Source organism: Vombatus ursinus, unplaced genomic scaffold (genome assembly GCF_900497805.2).
Source record: "Vombatus ursinus unplaced genomic scaffold, bare-nosed wombat genome assembly UNPS02014821.1, whole genome shotgun sequence".
Classification (NCBI taxonomy): Eukaryota; Metazoa; Chordata; class Mammalia; order Diprotodontia; family Vombatidae; genus Vombatus; species Vombatus ursinus.
Window position 1 is genome coordinate 7,093,181 of NW_020954599.1, and position 23,308 is coordinate 7,116,488.

The window sequence follows — 23,308 nt, forward strand, 5'->3', positions numbered from 1 at the left end:
GCCAACCACAAATACTGGCTTTCCCCCTTATATTCATTTCAAGGAGATGCAAAATTAGTTGGGAAGTCGAAAAACAGTAGGGGACATAGCATGGGGGGGGTGGGGATTGGGAAGCTAGACTTCAAATGCCTTTAACATTTTGTTGGAAGGGCAATCTCTAAAAAGGAAGGTGAGTACAGTGTAGCAATCATATATTTGGCCAGTAGGCACAATGAATGTCTAATCTTTCCTCAAAGTGTGTGTCTTTTTTTTGCACAATGGAGATTAAAGATAGAAATGCACACATGTGCATACATATACACACATATACATATATATGCACATTGATACATATGTATGCTTAGATGAGTATATAGAAATATATATATCTGTGTACATACACAAAAGAGTATTAGTTTGTTGAAATTATTAAAAACATTTTACCATCTGGAAAAAAGTTCTATTTTTGGAGAAAAAATACCTATTCCAATCAATATTCTAAGAACAGACAGACCTGTCTTATAGTGGGAAGAGGTGTAAAGGTTTTTTTTTTCCTAACCTAGAGGCATGATGTGTTAGGATTTTGAATTTTTAAATGATCTGTATTTAAATCCTGGATTTAAACAAAAAGGAAGATTTCAAAATCAACCTTTCCTCTTCTCAGAAAGAGGTGGTACTTCATCTGAAGTCTCTAATATCAGAAACTAAAAACTGATCAAGACTCCACAACTTCAAGTTCAATGGACCCATGTCTGGAAGCAACTAGTGTTTTTATAGGAACGGGAGAGCACTTTCAGATAGTGTACAGACGAGCTCAGAAAGGAGAATAGCACAGACAACATGTAAACCTACTCTTGGTAAAGACTGGACTCCACACAAGAATGACAGGAAACAATTCAAGAAGGAGCCATAGTTTGGGAATCTTCAGCAGACACCAGTGGCTCTGCAGTGCAGGAGGCAGGAGTTGCTCCTTCATGCATGACCACTGTCCACATTTATTCCTTATGTGTAGAACTCCATTTTTTTATCTTAACCATATGCGTTCCTTACATGTGTACTTTTACACATGCAAAACTGTGTGTTGATAGATCATTGGACTTGGTGCCAAAAAAAGTCTGTGTTTGAGTCCAGAAGATGGGTGCAAATCCTGCCTAAGATATTCACTAGTTGTGTGGACCTCCTCCCAAAGTCACTTAAGCTATCTGATACTCAGTTTCTTCAACAGAAAAATGAAGGGTTTGGGCTCACTGATCTCTAAAATCCCTTCAAACTCTAAACATATAAGCAAAAATCCAGCAGTATATCGCAAACAGCATACATTATAACTATATAGGATTCACACCAGGAATGCAGAGTTGATTCAACTGTAAACGATCAGCATAATTGACCATATCAAGAACAAAACCAAAAAAAAATCATGATTATCTCAATATATGCAAAAAAGGCCTATTGACAAAGTAAAATACTTATTCCTATTTAAAAAAAAAACACTAGAAAGCATAGGAATAAGTTCATCTTTCCTTAAAATAATAAGTAGTATCTAGCTAAAACTATCAGCAAGGATTATATGTAATGGGAATAACCTGGAAGCCTCTCAATAAGATTGGTGGTGAAGCAATGATGTCCATTATCACCACTATTATTCAATATTAGAAATGCTAGCTATAGCAATGCTAAGAAAAAGAAATTGAATGTATTAGAACAGGCACTGAGGGAACAAAACTATTACTCTTTGCAGATGATACGATAGTATACTTACACAAACAACTAAAACAGTTAAAATAATAAACAACTTTAGCAACCTTGCAAGATATAAAATTAATCCATATAAATTATCAGTATTTTCATGTATTACCCACAAAGTCCAGCAGCAAGAGATAGAAAGAGAAATTCCATTTAAAATAGCTCTAGACAATATAAAATACTTGGGAGTCTACCTACCAAGATGAAGCCAGAAGCTATATGAACACAATTACAAAACACTTTTCACACAAATAAAGTCAGATCTGAAAAATTGGAGAAATATCAATTATTCATGGGTAGACTGAACAAATATAATAAAAATGAAATTCTACATAAATTCATTTACTCATTTAGCGTCATACTAATCAAACTACCATAAAGTATTTTGTAGAGTTAAAAAATTATAGCAAAATTCATCAGGAAAGGTCAAGAATATCAAAGGAATCAATTTTTAAAAACTGAAGGAAGGTGACTTAGCCATGCCAGATCTCAAATTGTATCACTAAAAGATAGTCATGAGAAACAATCTGGTACTGGCTAAGAAGTAGAATGGTAGATAAATGGAATAGGTTAGGTACACAATACATGATCATAAATGGTCATGTTAATCTAGTATTTGATAAACCCAAAGATTTAAGCTTTTAAGGCAAAAACATGCTATTTGACTAAAATTGATATGAAAACAGGAAAGCAATTTGAAGAAACCAGGAATTGACTGATATTTCACACCATATACCAAGATAAAGTTGAAATGGGTACACAATTTGGACATAAAGGGTCATATTATGGGCAAATTAGAGGAGAATGGAAAATTTTAGCTGTCAGATTAATAGATAAGGGAAGAATTTATAACCAGTTGAGAGAGAGAGAGAATATATGGAATATAAAAAGAATAACTTTGATAATATTAAAATGGTTTTGCACAAATTAAAGGAATGCAGCCAAGATTAGAAAGAAAGCAAGAAACTAGGGGGAGAGGAGATTTACATCAATTTTCTCTGATAAAGACCTCAATTTTTAAACATAGAATTAAGTCAAATTTATAAGAATATAAGTCATTCTCTAATCGATAAATGATCAAAGGATATGAAAAGACAGTTTTCAGATAAAAAAATCAAAGTTATCTATAATCATATTAAAAATGAGCTAAATCACTACTGATTAGAGAAATGCAAATTAAGACAGTTCTAGATACTACCTCATACAGCAGGAATGTGGAAAAACAGGGGCACAAATGTACTCTTGATGACAGTGGAACTGGTTCAAGCATGCTAGAAAATAATTTGTAACTATTCCCAAAGACCTATAAAACTGTGAATATCTTTTGACCCAGCAGTACCACCAACAGTTTTGTAGCCCAGAGAAATCAAAGGGGGAAAATCTATCTATATAATAATATTTATAGCAGTTCTTTTTGTGGTGGCAAAGGATTTGAAATTGGGGATGACTGAAGAAGTTGTTGTATATGATTGTGTTCGAATACTATTGCGATACAAGAAATGATAAAGGGGATGGTGCCAGAAAATCCTTTAAAAAAACCTTTATGAATTGATGCAGAGTGAAAACCAAGAGATCGTTGTCCACAGTAATAGCAATATCATAATGATGATAAACTGTGAAAGACTTAGCTACTTTGATCACTGCAATGATCAAGACAATTAGAAAGACTAATGATGAAAAATGCTATCCACCTCCAGAGAGAACTGATGAACTCTGAGTGCAAAATGAAGTATAATTTTTCAATTTGTTTTTCCTGCCTTTTTTTGCAACATACCTAAAATGGAATTGTTTTGCATGTTTTCTCATGTATAACTGACAACATATTGCTTGTCTTCTCAATGGGAATGGGAGGGACTAGAAGAAGGGAGAGAATTCAGAACACAAACTTTTTAAGAGGATATTAAAAATAAATCATAATTTTTTTAAAAGAAAAGAAAAAGATCTATAGGCAAAATTGTGCTGGAGCCAACACAAACCTACAGAGAAAAGTTGATTTAAAAAAAAAAACAACATTTAGTTATGCCTTAGAAAACAACAAACAAATCAGGGCTTCATTTACTGATCTGATGATTGGCTAGAATTAAGAAAGTGATGGGGGAAATGTTAAAAATGCAGATTAAATTTAAAAGTGTGTTGAACATACAAGTTTTTCTTTTTCTTCATGAAAAGCTTGTTGTATATTTGTTGTCTTATATTTATTATTGAATTCCTGGAAAAAGTCTTTTTGGTTCCAGAATTTAGACTGCCAGAGAATAGCTAAGGTTAATAATAAAAGAGTAAAAACATCTCCCTGTTCTAAATCATAGAATTAAATCTCCTAGGGAAGAATTTTTTATTTAAGATGCTTTCTTTTGCTTTTTAAATTGTCCTCCCATCCTACCTATTCCTGATTTCCTTGCTTCTTCATCCTGGGCTTACCTAATATGGTTGCCGTTTAAAAAATTTGGTTGACTTTTGTCTGAACAGAGATTAAGATATCTAGTTATTCAGAAGACGGTAGCACAGGTAAATAAAGCATCCTCTTCCATTACACCATTCCCATCTCTAACAATTTTAGACAATATTAAGAAAAGGAAAACTACTAGAGCTTGAAAATTAGACAGACATTTCATAAAATAAACATGTTTTCTAATTATCATACTCTTCTTCTAAAAGGTTTCATTTTTCATATTAAATATAATTTGAAGTGGATGTATAAAAATATATATTTCAATATGTCTTCCTGAAATATTTTTTACCAATGAAAATGACATCATATTATCATAAAATTGATTAACTTATTCCTTGGGAAATTACTTTTAAAAGCCATCCTATCCTTACAAATTAAAAAATACAGACTTTTTTTCAATTATCTAAACAACTGTGGTGTTAAAAATATTTTACTGAACTTAACTATGAAATACTTTTCCACTGCAACACTCTGATTGACAGCATTTACTGTTAGATGTAAATACACATCAATGAATTCTACTGATTAGGACTGCATTACAGTACCATTTATTGGCCGAGAATGCAGATATAAAGTACATGAGAATTTTTTTTTTGAAAGAATGTTTCACTTGTCATTGCTCTTGCCATATTTGATTTGGAAATGTTTTTCAAAAATCTTAATATTACACTTAAAGTCAAATAAGTTATATCTATTACAAGTCTTCAAAATTAAAGTTAAAACAATACATGCATTATTAGTTAAAGTTACCTAGTCTATTTTTAAACACATGTATTTAGAATAATCAACACATATATGTGAATCTTGGATTATTAGTAGGCCCACAGCTCATGTTTTGCTTTACTTTTCTGGGTGTTAATTAGTTGACTATGCTAAAAAAAAAAAAATCAAAACTAGACACATATTTTCCACGACCTTCAAATCAGCATCTATATTCATACCAAGAATAATTCTAATATAACACAATAAAAAGAATTTATATTTCAATTATTATGTACCTTTCAAACTGTGGATTTATCTATATTTATAGAAACACTTTAAATAAATAGTGAACATTAATTTTCATTGGACATCTGGAAGACATATATATGCATATACAGAACAATTAGATAGCTCAGTTACAAAATTAAATTTTGGAGTTAGATATAGCGTCCAACAATTCTCTAACAATGGTATATAATTCCCTAGAGCAAGAGAAATGCCATCACAAGCACATGTTGGCAGCAAACTCAAAGAAACCATTAAAGTCAAAGACAAGATACAGAACATCTCTCTAATACATCCTTTGTACTTTTAACAAACATCTGAAAGACCATTAAAATTCCTTCTTTTCCACTTCAGTCAAGAAAGTGACTTCCCACACTCTAGCCTGCCAGGAGTGGTTCACGTGACCAAACTTTTGCTTTGAAAGAAAATAAAAAGATCATTGACCATATACATGATGGCCTGAAAATTATGGAGATGGCTAAGTGCTCTTTATAAATCAAATATTTTCACCTTCGAACTCCATTAAAAAGCAGTCCTGACCTCTGAATGGACCTTACCTTCTTGAACTGCTTGAAAGGGGTTGTTGCCATCCACAAATGTCACAGAAAATGTGATTTTCTCTGTCTGTAAGATCTCCTCATTCTGGTTGAGATCAGCAACTGCCATGCGAAATACCTCATCATCCTTTTTGGCAGATTCATCAAAAATTGCTCCTAGAAAGAAATGATTGCTGCTATTAAAAAACAGTATAAATAATCTGTCATGGCCTTTGGAAAGATGCCAAGGCTTCTGTTTTGTATTGGAGAAACTTGCATTCCCACCTAAAGGGTATACTTTATTTATGACAGGAATGAACCCTGTTCTTAGTACAGTGATAGTGTTAACTTCATTCCACTAGAAGTGATGAATAGCACAGCAGTCTGATATTGCAGAGACAACATTAGGAACACAATGTAATAAGCTGAGGATATTTTTCCTTAGATAAAGTGGCTTATACTTCTGCTTTCTGCTATCCTAGAATCTTTAAAGAGATTCTAAGTTTTACAGGGTTTCCCCTTGCCCCAACTCTAAGGCAGTGTGAAAGAGAAAAAAAGAGGCATCACCAACATCTATCAGAAAGGGTACTACATGTGCTTCTGGAATATTGCCTCTCACTAACAGATCTATGGATACTGGTGTTTCTTGCTGCATACAGTTGTCATCAGACTTAAAATACAAGTCTAAACAACAGCACTTTCTCCCCATAGAACTACCTGGAGAAAATTGCAGTACTCCTATTTTTCATTTTCAAATCATTACCTGAGAAGTGTCAGGCTACACACAATATCCTTCAAAATATTTGCTAGAGATACACAAGTTTGGTGGGGGAATTGTCTGTTTACTTCTCTAAAATGCTGATGGATGAAATAAATTGATAGGAAAGACTGGTCACTCCTCCAATCCCTAAAAGTAAGACCCTTAAGCCCAACACAGATGAATATTAAGATTCTCCTGATAAAAATGAATTGATAATCTCAGCTTCAATGACAGTGAATCCTAAACTTGGCCTCCTCCATCTCAACATAGAAAATAAACTGATGCCAGGTAGTATAGAATTATACTGCTTCAATTCAACTTATTCATATAAAATAGCATGTAAAATCCAATATTAAATAGAAAACAGGTTCCAAAAACAAGTTTAAGACAATTGTGAAAGTAGCATCTATTTCTTAAAGACTTTCACAACTGCTTCATTTCTTATTTGAAATTCTTTTTTAGTCTGAAATAGATTACTTGCTCTGGAAATCAGTTATACATTTAAAATCCTCCATTAAAATTATACTTTGATGCTTTATTGTGGCATAGATGTTATCCCTCTATGAGTCAACATTAATTTATTTTTAAATATTTTTCAATTGATATTTTTTCTTCTCAGCCCAAAGGGGAGTAGGAGAAAAAAAGGGGGAAAAAACCCTTGTAACAAAAATGCATAGTCAATTTAAATAAATTTCTTTCATTGACCATGTCCAAAAATATGCATCTCAATATGTACCCTGAGTTGCTTACCTCTCATATAGGAGGTATATAGCTTGCTTCATCATAGATCCTCTTAAAACATGTCATTAAGTGCTTATTATGTGCCAACTACTTTACTAAGTTAGAGGGATACAGAGAAAGGCAAACGTATGTCCCTGACTTTGATATATTATCATTCTAAAGGGGACACCATACAAACAACTATGTGCTTTCAAGATAATGAGTATAATGAACAATAATCTCATAGAGAACATGCTAACACAGGGGAAGGAATGGGAAAGGTCTCCTGCAGAAGGTTGGGATTTTGGCTGAGTCTTGAAGGAAGCCAGAGAAGCTAAGAGTCAGAGATGAGCAGGGAAAATATTCTAGGTGCAAGGGACAGTCAATGAAAACGCACGGAATCGGCAAAGCCAGTATCACTGAATCATAGATGACATGGAAGAGAGTACAATATAACATGACTGAAAAGGCAAGACGTTGTGAAGGACTTTAGAAGCCAAACATAGGACCTTGATAATTGATACTGAAAGTAATTAGGTGAAGTTGGAGTTTACTGAGTAGGCCAGATGACAAGGTCAGAACTGTACTTTAGGAAGATCACTTTGTCAACCTTGTGGAGTATGGATTGGAATGGTGAGAGATTTGATGACGGAAGACCAATTGGAAGACTATACAATGGTCCAGGCATGAAGCAATGAGGGTCTCCACATTTCTCATAATTGTGTAAGTAAAAAGACAAAGATGAACACGAAATATGTTGTGAAGGTAGAAAGGACGAGAATGACAACCACTTGGCTCTACGATGCAATTTGGAGTGAGTAATCAAATATGATAGTGAGAATGTGAGCATAGTTGACTAATATGGTGGCACCTTCAACACTAAGAGGAAAGTTGAGGAAAGAAGATAGTTTAGGACATGAAAGATAAAAGATCTGTTTTGGAAAAGCTGAATTTACAATGTCAATAGTGTATCTAATTCTAGATGTTCAGAAGGCAATTGGTGATTCAAGAATCGGACTCAGGCAGAACTAGGAGAATGTTGTATACAGTAACAGCAATATTGTACAATGAACAACTGTGAATGACTTATCTATTTCTCAGCAATACTATGATCCAAGACATTCCCAAAGGACCCATGATGAAAAATGCTATCCACCTCCAGAGAATGAACTAATAAAGCCTGAATGCAGATTGAAGCATATGATGATATAATTTTCTTTCTTTATTCTTTTTTTAAGTTTTCTTCCACAAAACGACTAATATGGAAATATGTTTTACATGATTGCACGTGTATAACCTATAACAGATTGGTTATCATATTAGGTGGTGGTGGTGGGGAGGGAGGGAGAGAATTTGGAACTCAATTTTTTAAATGAATGTTAAAAATTATTTTTACATGCAATTGGGGGGGAATAAAATATTATTTTTAAAAAAGAATGGAATTCAGAGAAAAGGGTGCAACCATATTTATAGATCTGAGAATCATGTGAATAGATATTATAACTGACTGACTCTGTGAGAATCAATGAGATCATCAACAAGATAAGGGAGATATTACACAGAGAGAAGATGACCCAGGACAGAGTGCTGAGAGACACTCACAGTTACCATGCATGGCCAAGATGAAAATCCAACAAAAATCTAGGAATAATGAGACAAATAAAAAGGAAGAGGACCAGGAAATTGCAATGTCATGAAAACCTAGAGGAGAGTAAGAATTTGGCATGTGCAAGTTGGGCTACAGTATTACATAAAGTTCAAGAGGATGAGAACTAAGAAGAGGCTAGGTTTAATTTGATAATTAAGAGATAACTGGTAACTTTGGAGAAACCAGTTTCATCTGAATAATGAGGCCAGATATCAGAATGAAGTAGGTTAAGAAGAGTGAGAAGAGAAGAAATGGTAGCATCTAGTAAAGGTAGCTTTCTCAAAAAGTTAATGTGAAGAGGAAGAGAGATAGAGGTCATTTTCTTCTCTCAAGGAGCTCACATTCTAATGGGGGTTAGTGGGGATTATCAGATAAAGTTTGGTCCCTTGCTTCCTTCTTTTCTCCCTGTCTCCCTTTCTCCCTGTCTCCCTCCCTCCCTCCCTTCCTTCCTTCCTAATTGAAATGTTTCTAAACAATAGCAGAAAATAACCAGAGGGAGGGAAATAGATTCATAATTAGAGAGCAAGGATGATAAAAGCGTGTGCTGCCCATGGAATATGCATGTATTGTATTTACACACAGGATATCTACTCACATAACACACAACCAGCTCATGGTGGGGAGAGCCATTGATAGTATATCTCTGGAATCTTGTCCAATTGTTTATAAAGGACACTGTGATTCTTATCTTGAGAGGTGCGGAAGAAAGGGCCCCGAGAATGATGGATGAGAACTATATCTTTTTTGTCATAATAAACATTGAAGTTAAAGAGGCACAGTTGGTTTAGAACAAAAAGCAAACTGTCCCAGATATTCCAACTTAGGAAGGAACATATAAACATTGGTTTAGCTTCTTACTACCAAACTCTAATTACGCAAAAGAGACCATCACAGTAAGTAGGGCATAAGTAAATGCATTTATCTAAGCAGAGAGTTACTAGAAATCAGAGAAGTTATACAGATTAGAATAGGTGTGAAAATATAGACAATAAATGGGTTCTCCCTACTGCATAGAAGTTCATTGTACATTCATTGTACAGTTCATTGTACTGGAGGCAAGAAGATCTGAGGTTATATCTGGCCTCAAACACTCATTCTCTATGAGACTCCAGACAAGTCACTTCACCTCTGTTTGCCTCAGTTTTGTCATGTATAAAATGAAGACAACAATAATACCAACGTCCCAGGGCTATGGTGAGGATTAAGTGAGACAATAATTGTAAAGCACTTAGCACAATGCCTGGCACATAGTAAGTCATGTCAGAATGTGTGTTTGTGAGCACGCATGTGCATGCATGCATGTACACGTTTAAATTGGAAGAGTGAAGAATCTCAGCTCAGCCAAGAGAAAGGTCCTGATATCAAAAATTCCCTGAAATCCCTAGGGAAGCAAAATTGAAATCAGAGGCTGTCCTACAGGCTTCTAGAGTTTTCAGCCCAAAGATGGTAAAGGGTTCAGACAACTGATCAAAAGGTGATTATATGGGATACTTTCCTGGCATTGGGTACAGGACTCTGTTGCATTGATCATATTCAGTCCAAGGTTCCAGTCCCAGGACAAGTACTGGGACACTAGATCTTGTGGCCACAGAGGAGTGGGAAAATGCCAAAACAAATTAAGGGGTGAGAAAGAGAGATGCAGTGGGTAATGGAGAAGAGAGAAGTAGAATGGGGTGAATTATCTTACATAAAGGAGATATGAAAGAGTTTTTATACTGGAAGGTGAAATAGGGGTTTCTGGGCAATGTTTAAACCTTACCTTCATTGGAATTGGCTCAAAGAGGGAATAAACACACACACATACACACACTCAGTTGATTATAGAAATTGATCTTAATCTACAGGGAAGTAGGAGAGGAGAAGGATGGAGAGAGTCTGATAGAAGGGAGGGCAGATTGGAGGAGATGGTAGTCAAAAGCAAAACACTTTTGAGGAGGAATAGGGTAAAAGGAGAAAGAAAGAGAGGACAAATAGTGTGGGGGGGAAGCAGGATGAGTATAAATATACACTTAATAACTCTCCCATAAAATGGAAGTGGATATCAGGGTGGTTACATGATTTAGACCCCAAAAAAATGATACCATAAGCATATTAGGGAAGCATGGAAAAGTTCACCTCTAGATTTATGGATAAGGAAAGCACTTATGGGCAAACAAGAGATAGAGAGCATTATGGGATGTAAAATTAATAATTTTTATTACATTAAACTTTACATGAAATTTTTTGCACAAACAAAACCAATGCAGCTAATATATAAAGAAAGTTGAAAACTGGGGTGGGGGGATTATAGCAAGTGTCTCTGATAAAGCCTTCATTTCTCAAATATATAGAGAATGAGTAAAATTTATAAGAATATAAATCATTCCCCAATTGATCAATGCTCAAAGGATATGAACAGTTTTCAGATGAAGAAACCAAAGGTATCTATAGCCATACAAAAATTATCTAAATCACTATTGATTAAAGAAATGAAAATTAAAACAACTCTGAAATATTATCCCACATCTGATTGGTTAATATGACAGAAAAGGAAAATGACAAATGTTGAAGGGAATATGGGAAAATTGGGACACTAATGCATTGTTGGTGGAGTTGTGAATTGATCTAACCATTCTAGAGAGCAATTTGGAATTATGCCCAAAGGGCTATAAAACTGTGCATACCCTTTGATCCATCACTATTAGGTCTATACCCCAAAAAGGTAGTAAAAGGACATATATGTATAAAATATTTATAGTAGGTCTTTTGTGGGGCCAAAGAATTGGAAATTGAGGAGATGCCCATCAACTGGGGAATGGCTGAACAAGTTATGATATATGATTATGATGGGATTCTATTGTGCTATAAGAAGTGATGAGCAAAATACTTTTGGAAAAATCTGGGAAGACTTACACAAATTGATGCAAAGTGAATGTACAGAACTAGAAGAACATTGTACATGGTAACAGCAATATTGTACAATGATTGAATATGAAAACTTAGTTATTCTCAGCAATAGAATGATCTAAGATAATTCTAAAGAATCTATGATAAAAAATTCTAATCAACTCCAGAAAAAGAACTGATAAAGTCTAGATGCAGATCAAAGCATACTTTTTTTTTAAACTTTATTTTTCTTGGGTCTTTTTTTTTGGTCTGTTTTCTTTCACAACATGACTAGGTTTTTCACGAATGCTCAGGTATAACTCATATCAATTTGTTTGCCTTCTCAAGGATCGGGGAGGGGAAGGAGGGAGGAAGAGAATTTGGAACATGAGTTTTTTAAATGAATATAAAAATTATTTTTACATGTAATTTAAAAAAAACAAAATAAAAAATTAGAATTTATCAAGTAGAAGTTAATGACTCCTTTGGACATCAAGAATCAATGTAACAAAGCCAAAGGAATGAAAAAAAATTAGAAAAAAAATATGAAACATCTCATTAAAAAAGAAAAACCTTGACCTGGAAAAGAGATTGAGATAATTTAAAAATAATTAGTCCACCTGTAATCCACAAATGAAATAAGTGCCTAGACATACATACATACATACATATATATATATATATATATATATATATATATACACACATATTTTAAATTACAAATCAAAATTGGCCAGGTTTCTTAGAAGTAGAGGGCAAAATAGAAATTGAAATAATTCACCAATAACCTCCTGAAAGAAATTCCAAAGTGAAAAACCTCAGAAATTTTTATAGCCAAAATGCAAAATTACCAGGTCAAGGAGAAAATAAACAGTCAGAAAGAGAACTGAAATATAATGTAGCAACAGACAAGATCACATAAGATTTTGCAGCTACCATTATAAAATAAGCAAAGGCTTGTAATGTGATTATTCAAAGGTCATAGAAGTTAGGATTAAAGCCAAGACCTAGTCAGCACAACTAAGTATAATCCTATGGTGGGGGGAAATGGATATTTGATGAATTAGGGGACTTTCAAGTATTCTTAATAAAAAGACCAGAGTTGAATGGAAATTTGCCATTCAAATACAAGACTCAAGATAAGTATTAAAATGTAAACATGAGTGAAAAAGCTGTTTACATTCTTATATGGGAAGATGATACATGTAGACCTCACAACTTTATCATGGCTAGGGTTGTTGAAAAGATACTAGCTAGAGGGAATGAGTGTGATGATATTATGTTACTGTTGTTATGTTAACATAGTCTAACATGTGCTGCAATGATCACAAAAGAAGATTGGAAGGTTGAGAAAGAGGGATGCATTGGTAAAGCAGGGATAGGAAAAGAAAGGAGGGAAATTGTCTTACATGAATGGGATGCACAAGAAAGAGTTTATAGAATGAAAGGGTGAATGGAGGAGAAGTAAACACCTGAGCTTCACTTTTATCTAAATTTTTTTTTTCTTGGAGAAGTAAAATTAATAATATAAAAAATATCTAAGGTGAATTTACAGTGAACAGAATATATTCAGAAAATTATTATTACAGAATATATTCTGAAAATATATTTCAGAAACTATTAAACTTTGTTACATTCCAGTAAACTACAATTAAAGTAAACCAACACTTATTAAATTATATAATACCCAAAATATATATAATTACCCAATCACAGAAATTGAGAAAACCATATATTTACTAAAAATGAAAAAACAATCTAATAGTGTTGCAAGTGAATAATATAAAAAAATTTTTAAATGTTACCAAAATAATCCTTTAAAAAAGAAAAACAATCTACTAATCTTTTAAAAGGAAAAACAAGGCCCTGATTCCCAAACTAGAGAGAAATAGATCAAGGAAGGGAAATTAAAGAATAGTACAAGTGAGTGTTATTTCAAAATGTATACATAACATCTTAGCAGGCTCCAGCAGCATAGCCAAAATATTTTCACTGTTACTTAGTTGGCTTTATACCAAGAATGCAAGGATGATTCAACATTAGGAAAACAATTTCCATAATTAATAACCTAAAAATAATAACACATTATTATATCAATCAAATGCAGCAAAAGTTTACAAATATCAACATTCACTTATGTTAAATAATCTAAAAATATGATTATGGAAAGATACTCCTTTAATATGATTTATTTCAATTCACTTCAACAGGCATTTATTAAGCAATTTCTATATGTATGACATTGGTTCTAGTGAGAAAAAAGAAAACTATCCCTGCCTTCAAGAAGCAGTTTAATGAGCAATGCAAAAATATCTAAAATAAATACATATTAATTTGGTAGGAAAAACAATAATTGGGAGAAGAGGAGAGTTCTCACGTACGAAGTGGCAGTAGACCCAAAGCTTGAAGAGAGCTTAAAGTAGACGTATCTTTCATTATGCACCTTCCAAGTTGTGAAGGTCAAGACAGAGAACCTTCCAGACATGAATAGCCTTTATAAAGACAAGGAGGTAGAAGGCAGAACACTTATCCAAATAGCAAGGAGCTGAAATCATTATAGAAAAATAAATGGGCACCAGAGTGATGAGGTCTTTTAATAGCAAAGAGAAAGGTGTTTTATGAGAGTTACTGAAGGTTGTTTTCTTTTTTTTTGAGAAAAGGAACAACATATTCAATTTTACATTTTAAGAGTAGAAGTTGTGTGGGAAATGAATTGGAGAAGGGAGAGAGTAGCATCAGAGAGACCAGTAGGCTCAGGGAGTCTATTGCAGTAGTGCAGATGAGAAGTTATGGGGTCTGAACTGGAGTAATAACTATGTAAGAGGAAAGAAGGGGATAAAAGCCCAAAATTTGGGGGATTTAGGACAATACACCCATATGTATGTACATATGTCCGTGTGTGCATATATTCTTAGTAGTATTTACAGTAGAGAAATCAAAGGTATAAACATCAGCAAAGAGGAAAAAAAGTATACTTGTTTAGAGATGATATGACAATTTGCTTAGAAAACCCCAAACAATTAGTGAGAAAACAAATTGAGATGATTAAAAGGCTTCAGTAAAACAGTAGGATACAAAATAAACCCATAAGCACAGTATTTATATACAGTACTAATGAAAAGGCAAAAAAAAAAATAAGTTATTCCATTCAAAATAACTACAATATGTATGATATATGTGGATGTTAATGAACAAAGACACAACCAGGACTTATGTAAATACAATAAAATGATTTTTACAGAAATAAAGACAAACAAATGGAAAGAGATTCCTTGTTGCCTAAGACAGTGTAATAAAAATAATAATACTATAAATTTAGTAGCCCTTTCTCCTCTTAGATACACTATTTCTATGGCTTTCAGGACACTGTTCTCTTTCAATTTCCTTCCTACTTGTCTGACTGCTCCTTCTCAGCATGCTTTATTGGACTGTTATCCATCTCCTCCATAGGAGATCTCATCTGTTCCCATGGTTTCAATTATCACCTCTACAAAGATGACTCCCAAATGTTCATTTTCCCACATTTCCTACTGCTTACTGAATATCTCCACTTGGATGTCTCATCTTAAACATCTGTCCAAAATCTAGCTCATCTTCCCCTTTAGCCCCTCCTATTCTCCAAATATTTTTCTATTGATCCCATCAATCACCCACATTTGAAACCCTAGAATTGTCTTAACTATTCCCCTCTCCCACACATCTTTCACAATCAGTTGCCGTGTCTCATCAATTTTATCTCTATAATATGTCATTTATCCATCTCTTTCTCTCCATTCATACTGCTACTACCCTTATTCAGGCACTCATCACTTTTTACTTGTGCCATAGTATTATCCTTATAATCAGTTTCCTTCCTCTTAAATCTCCAATCCATCCATCACATAACAGTCAAACTAATCTTCCTAATTCTGATCATGCCACTACAAAAAAAAAAAAAAAAGACCTTCATACCTATTGTCTCTAGGATAAAATATAAACCTTCAGCCTTACTTTTAAGGTCCTCTGTAGCCTGTTATGTTTTGCCTAGGTAGGCAGGTAGGTGGTAGGTGATAGAGTCTGGGCCTGGATTTAGGAAAACTTCAGTCCAAATCTATTCTTAGACACTTAGTTGTATGTCTATTTACCTGAGCTTCCTCAACTATAAAATGGGGAAACAAACAGCACCTATCTCTCAGGGTTATTGTAAGGATCACATGAGATAACTTTTTTAAAACATTTAGCTCAGCGTCTAGTGCATAGTATACTCTATATAAATGATTCTCTTCTCCAATAGTTTTCACATTAGTACCCTTCATGCATTCTATGTTCTAGCCAAACTGAAGGACGAGCTATTCCCTAAGCTGCTTATACCACATCCTGGCTCCCTGCACTACACTTTCATGGGTCATTGCCCATGCCTGAACCATACTCTCTCCCATTTCCACCTTTCAGAATTTCAGAATCCTTGGTTTTCTTCAAAGCTTAGTTTAGAAGCTGCTTCCTTTATTTATCCTTCCTGCATCCCTTTCTCCCAGTGAATATATTCTCTCCCTTCTATTTTCCTAGAACCCTGTGTTTGTACCCATCAAACCCTATCTATAAGCAGAGCTCTGGAATTCCAAGGTAGTCTCCTATTCTGATGGGGCAAAATTAAGACTTCTGTGTTGATAATGTAGTCACTATGTCTTAAACCAAGAAAATTTCATTTAATGCTATTTTGTAGGTACTAAACAAAAATTTTGATTGATGCAAGGAAGGTCTGTTTGCTTAACCAAACTGAAAATAGTTGATCATTTTGAAAGAAAAAAAATGAACATATTTGCTCTCTCTTGCCCCTGAAAAAAAAATTACTTCAGTGATTCATCAATCGAATACATATTTTAAGATCCGTTCCCAGTATCAAACTTTCAGAGGTATTTTCCCATGCTATAATATGTGTCTTAGAGGGTAAGATGGGGATGAGACACAGAAAATAATGATTAAAAGCATTACCTGGCTAACTATGCCAATTACATCACTGTAATTATCCATTTTCACTTTTCAGGCTGTATCATTCTAAATCAGCGTATAAACATAAGAACACATGAAAGCTATGTCTATTCTAGCTATCCCTTCTCACTCTACCACCCCCATACACACCTGAGAGAGACCTTAATCAATGTATTCTATTTTAAATGATGTGTTTATCAAACATGGTTATGCTTTCCTTGCCTACATGAGAGGAAAGAATTCCAGCTCACTACCAGGTATGGTAAAGAGGACAAGAAAAGCAGACCAAAGTTAAGTGTTGAAGTAGCGACTCAGATGTTATCGGAGTGCAAAGAATGTTTCAAAATTAACCTAAGCTTTGATACACTCATAGAGGTGGGAGTCAAGTTTCTGAAAAAGTTGCAACAAGTTCTTATATGTCAATAATCAGCTGATTCAGAAAGTAGCAGAAATTGCACTCAAATGAATCATTTTGTATTTGGTGGATATGTTTTGCTTGGTAGAACTTGACTTGTAAATGTTATAAAAACACATGTTGAGAATAGTAAATGGAGGCATATATGGTTCAAGAACATAGATCCATTGATCTTCTTAAAAGAAAAAAAAAGAAAAAATGAGATTTCTTTTTTGTTTATACATATTACCAACTTTGTACACACATATATACAAACAGAATGCTAAATATTTGAGTAAATGTTCATAAATAAGGAATAGGCATTGGGAAATGATGAGTATGGCAGTTTAAACTTTTAATCATGAAGAGTGACCTTTTTTAACTTGTAATTTCATAAGAAGTCTAATTTGTTAAAATAGTTAGCAAAATTACAATTCATATCCTTGTGAAGTTCAATCTTTTAAACTTATTATGACAGAAATAACTGTAATAATCTAAGAAGTCTTTGATTTCAATAAAAGAAACTGACAATGACAAAAGAAAAGTAGATATGAATTGTCATTATCAAACTAAATGACACTTTCTCACTATTTAACAATTTAAATATGTACTTCAGCCATGAAATGGTTTGTACCTGCATATGCATCTATTGATACAGAAACTTTTGGTGGAGTTTTTTTTCCCTCTCTTTTTCTTTTTCTTGGCTATCTTTTGTCTAATTTTTTTTTAGTAGTTACATAGTTATCAGACAACCTATGACAAATGAAAATAAGCATATGCAAAAGCTGTATTCCACCAATCAGTTTTACTTAACACAACTTAGAGAGAGTATAAAAGAGCCAAACAGCATAAACAGTGGCAAAAATGCTAATTTCTATTAAATAGAATAACAGAACTTTAGTGTTGAAGCTACCCCTGTACAGAAATCCCTTCAGCAGTATTCCTGGTTAGTGTTCATTGAGTCTCTGCTTGAAGACTTCCAGAGAAGAGGCATTCACTTCCTCCAAAGCTTTCCATTGCACTTTTATACAAGTAGGAAAAGTCTAATAATTTTCCAAATGAGTTTTTCAGATACTTGAAGAGAACTATCATGTCCCTCCTCAGTCTTCTCATAGCAACAAGTACCTTCATAAAGTGTAGGTCATTAAATGGACTAAAATTTCAGATACAGGAAGAAAATTAGTGAAGTCATAAAGGAAACAGCAAATAATGTGTGTGTGAGAGAGAGAGACAGAGACAGAGACAAAGAAAGACAGAGAGACACAGAGGGAAAGGGAGAGAGAGGCAGAGAGGGAGAGGGAGAGACGGAGAGAAGGAGAGAGGGAGGGGGGGAGAGAGAGAGAGAGAGAGAGAGAGAGAGAGAGAGAGCAGGTAATGCAATCCATAATCCACTAAGTAAGAAGATTGGCTTAACTGAGATATCATGTTGAAGACTGTAGGAAAAAATAGGAAAGTGGAAATTGTTGAGAGTCCTGGAAACTAAGAAGGGTTCTATGTCATTGAAAAAAAAAAAAAAAGAAGGAATTATCAGACATTCCAAAATCACAGAATTGGAGTACTGGGAGAAACTTCAACTTGTACTTGATGAGGAATACACTTGATAATACCTGTGACAAGCAGTTGTCTGTCCTCTCCTTTAATATTGCCAGGAATAGGGAACCTAGAAACTAGAAAGAACAAAACAACAATAGACAATGGGTAGTTTTTATACAAGATAATTAAGGTGCTAGGAAGCAAACTAGCTGCTCTGGCTGAATTCAAGGATCCTAGCCCAAAGAAAATATAGATTTGGGTTCTAAAAAAAAGTGATAGAAGTGATTGCTGAGCTGTAGAGGTACTGTAGAATTAAAGAATTGTGAACCTTTTCTTGATTTTTGAAAACAAGAGAAGAATGGAATTGTCAAACTATAAGCTACTAACAACATTGATTCACAAGAAAAATGGAATATATTATAAGCAAAATGGTGAGTGGACTTCTAGAAAAGGAAGTAGTGATCACAAAGAGACATCACGGTTCAATCAAGATCACTTAACTGGTAGGTGAGGATAATACTGTAGATATAATTTCCCAAGATTGAAACAAAACATTTGATAAAGTATTCAATTGTATTTTTTTAAAAAAAGAATGTTGTGGACCAGACAAATATTACATTAAGATGGATTCAGAACTATTAAAATGCCTTGATTCAAGGAACAGTTACTAATGGATCATGTTAACCAGGCAGGAGGCCTCCAGTGAAATGTCCAATGGATCTTCAATGGCTCTTGTCCTGTGTAACATTTTTATCAATGATTTGTATAAAGTAGCACATGCTATCTGCCTTGTCAAATCTGTAGGTATTTCAAACCTAGGAGGGAGAACTAACTTACAGGATGACAATATAAAATGTTATGAAAAGGCTAAAAAATGGACTGAATTTAATACAGTTAAATTTAAGAGACATAAAAATAAAGTTTCATGTTTGGATTAAAGGAAAATTGACTTCACTAGCTGAAGATGAGGGAGGTTAAAAAAGCAGTTTTTTGAAGAAAATATCCTGGAGTTTTATTGACCTGAAAGTTCATTATGAGTCAAAAGTACGATATGGCAATCCTGAAAGCTAATGCAAACTTGGGCTACATTACTAGTTTAAAGGAATTAGGAGAAGATAGTCCCTGTGCAATCTGCCTGAATCAGCATATAAATGAAGCACTTACATAGAGCACCATATTTTAGAAAAGGCCCTGATAAGATGGAGTGTCTGGAAGAAGCAAACTGAAATGATGAAAATCTGTGACAGATAAAGAACAATGGAAGGAAATGTGGATCATCTAGCATAGGAGAGAAGGCTTATGGGTGGAGATCTGGGAATGCGGAGTATGGGAGGAGTACATAGAAGCTACATTCAAGTACTTGAAAGGGGGTCATAAAGATTAAGAGGAATTAGAATTTCCACTTTGGCTCCAGAGAGCAGGACTAAGAATCAACTTGATGTATGTCTATTCATGTGTGTGTGTTGGGCAGTAAGGGAGGGAGGGCAATCATTTTAACAATTAGAGACATTCTTAAGGAAGGTCTTCAAGCAAAGGCTAGACTACTACTTTTTGCATGAGTTTTAGTGTTTGTTTGTTTTTTCTGGTATGGGTTCTGCTACAGTTTGATCCTTTCTAATTCTGAAATTCTGAAATCTCTTTCTTCTACCAGCCCCTTCTACCAGTTAGCAGCTCTTAATGAGATCAGTCTCTTTGTGAATTCAATCAGATGACCCCAGCTCTATTTCATGAGACAAAGAACTAGTCTGTCCTCTGGTGCCAAACCAAACAAATCCTTTGTCTACATGAGAGTTCTTCAAATGCCTAAACATAGCTGTCATGTTCCTTTTAAGTTTTCTCTAGGCTAAACAGCTCCAACTCTTTTTTTTTTTCAAGGAAGCTGCCAGACAACTGTTTATTCTTTTTATTATCATTATTAATTTATTTTGATTAATCAACAATCGCTTCCATAAGCTTTTGAGTTTTAAATTCTTCTCCTCCTCCTCCACCTCCCTCCCCAAGATGGCACACAATCTGATAGGAATATATAATATATATATGTATTATATATATATATATATAATATATACATTCCTATTAAACATATTTTCACATTTGTCGTGTTGTAAGTAAGAATTAGAGTCAATAGGAGGAACCACCAGAAAGAAAGAAAAAAAAAAAGCAAATGGTATGCTTCGATCTGCATTCAAACTCCATAGTTCTTTCTTTGGATACGGAAAGCACTTTCCATCATGAGACCTTTGAAAACATCTTATATCCCTGCATTGCTGAGAAGGGCCAAGTCTATCAAAGTCAGTCATCATACAACAAGGCTATCACTGTGTACAACATTGTCCTGGTTCTGTCCACTTCACTCAGCATCAGTCCATACAAGTCTTTCCAGGTTTTTCTGAAGTCTGCTTGCTCATAATTTCTTATAGCACAATAGTATTCCCTTACATTCATAAACCACAGCTTCTTCAGCCATTAATTTCCAATTCTTTGCCACCACAAAGGAGCTGCTATAAATATTTTTATGCTTGTAGGTCCTTTTCCCATTTGCATGATCACTCTGGGATACAGCCTTAGAAGTGCTATTGCTGGGTCAAAGGGTATGCACATTTTTATAGCCTTTTGGGCATAGTTCCAAATTTCTCTGGATCATTTCACAACTCCACCAACAATGCATTAGTATTCCAATTTTCCCACATCTTTTCCAACATTTATCGTTTTCCCATTTTGTCATCTTGACCATTCTGATAGGTGTTATGTGGTATCTCAGAGTTGTTTTGATTTGCATTTCTCTAATCAATAGTGATTTAGAGCATTTTTTCATATGTCTATAGATGGCTTTAATTTCTTCATCTGAAAGCTGCCTACTTATATCTTTTGACTATTTATCAATTGGGGAATGACTTGTATTTTTATAAATTTGACTTAATTCTCTATATATTTTAGAAATGAGGCCCTTATCAGAGAGACTGGTAGTAAAAATTCTTTCGCAATTTTCTACTTACCTTCTAATCTTGGTTGCATTGGCTTTATTTGTGAAAAATCTTTTCAATTTAATGTAATCAAAGTTATTCCATTTTGCATTTCATAATATTCTCCATCTCCTGTTTGGTCATGAATTCTTCTGTTCTTTCATAAATCTGATAGGTAAACTATTCCTTGCTTTCCTAGTTTGCTTATAGTATCAGTCTTTATATCTAAATCATGAAAACCCATTTTGACTTTATTTTGGTATATGATGTGAGATTTTGGTCTATGCCTAGTTTCTGCCATACTCTTTTCCAGTTTTCCCAGCAGTTTTTGTCAAAGAGTGAGTTCTTATCCCTGAAGCTGGGGTCTTTGGGTTTATCAAATAGTAGATGACTTTAGTCATTGACTACTGTGTCTTGCATACCTAACCTATTCCACTGATCCACCACTTTATTTCTTAGCCAGTACCAAGTAGTTTTGATGATTGCCGACTGTTTCAATCAGTCCTTATAGGACATGGTTTCAAGTTTGCTCATCATCTTGGTCTATATGAGCATTTTCCCAATGGATTTATCAAGAATTAATGTGAATGTACTCTATCAAACTCACTGATCACAAATCAATAAAAGATTAAAGCTTTAGCACACAAGTACACAAGTGTAAAGATAGGATAAAGGCTACTTTCATGTAGAAGTGATTTACTTGGTCTTAGAAACATCAGCTTTATTAGCCCAGGAGGCTGAGAGATAAAGAAAAAAGCACAACTGACTGCCTTGGGGCAATTTATTGGTCACAGTAGGATTTAGAGATCTGCAGAGCTATTCAAAATTGTTAAATCATCATCTTTCCTTACTGTTTTCAATGCTGCTACTCACAAGTGGGTTTTTTCATTTAATTCTAATGGTGCACTGTGCATACACATTAGCTGCACTGTGTGCAAATATCCAAATCAAGGGATCTATACTTCTTTGCAATTACATCTGAAATTCCCACTACTGTCAGTGGAAATTATGCATGCATTTCAAAAAGAGACTAGATTCTCAAAAGCTTCATAAATAATCTGCCAATCAGGTTTCTTCTTTGTTTCTATTAGAAACATCCAACATTTCTAATAGGTTTCTAGAGGCTTCAACATTTTTCAGTCCTTGTAAACATCAGACAAAATGAGGATTCTGATTCCAGTGATACCAAATTTTATTTTTATTTTTTAATTTGCAATCTCCAATTAGCCTTTTGAAAAGGTCCACAGACAAGGAATACCATTAGGGTGAAGGTTTTTATGACAAATCAATTTCAGCATTTCAGTACTGGATTATAAACTGAGGTCAGGGACCTTATTTTATGTATACTTCATAGCTACCTCAGAACAAAGAACAGTGCCTTCTATACATTCCCTGATTGATTAGTGCTTGTTTTTGTTGCACTAGGACAGTACTTTGCAGCCCAGATTACAATTAATATTCTGCAAGAATAATCTCATAAAGCAAACATTTTAAGAGGCAGTTTTGTGTAGACTGTTGGCTGGAAAACCTGGGTTGATGTCCTGCAACTAACAAATACTTTTTGTGTGACCCTGGACAAGTCACTTAACTTAGTGATCATTTCATGAAACTCTCTAAGATTATAGATTGGAAAGAAGGTGCTAATCTGAACTGGTAAAGGGAGTTTCCTCACCTGGGAATTCTCCATGCCAATATCACAGGTACACTCTCTATTCTTACAAATGATTTATTCAGTTGTGGCTCATGCAAAAATCACTCTTTAT

The 23,308-nt window shown here is 34.1% G+C and overlaps 1 protein-coding gene across 1 annotated transcript in view; it reads right to left on the reverse strand.

Moving 5' to 3' along the window:
* GRID2 (glutamate ionotropic receptor delta type subunit 2) overlaps window positions 1–23,308 on the reverse strand; it is a 1,698,202-nt gene that overhangs the window by 1,307,610 nt on the left and 367,284 nt on the right. Inside the window, exon 2 of the mRNA XM_027837543.1 lies at window positions 5,716–5,871. Within this exon, the coding sequence (XP_027693344.1) occupies window positions 5,716–5,871 (156 nt within the window). The remainder of the gene's footprint in view (window positions 1–5,715; window positions 5,872–23,308) is intronic.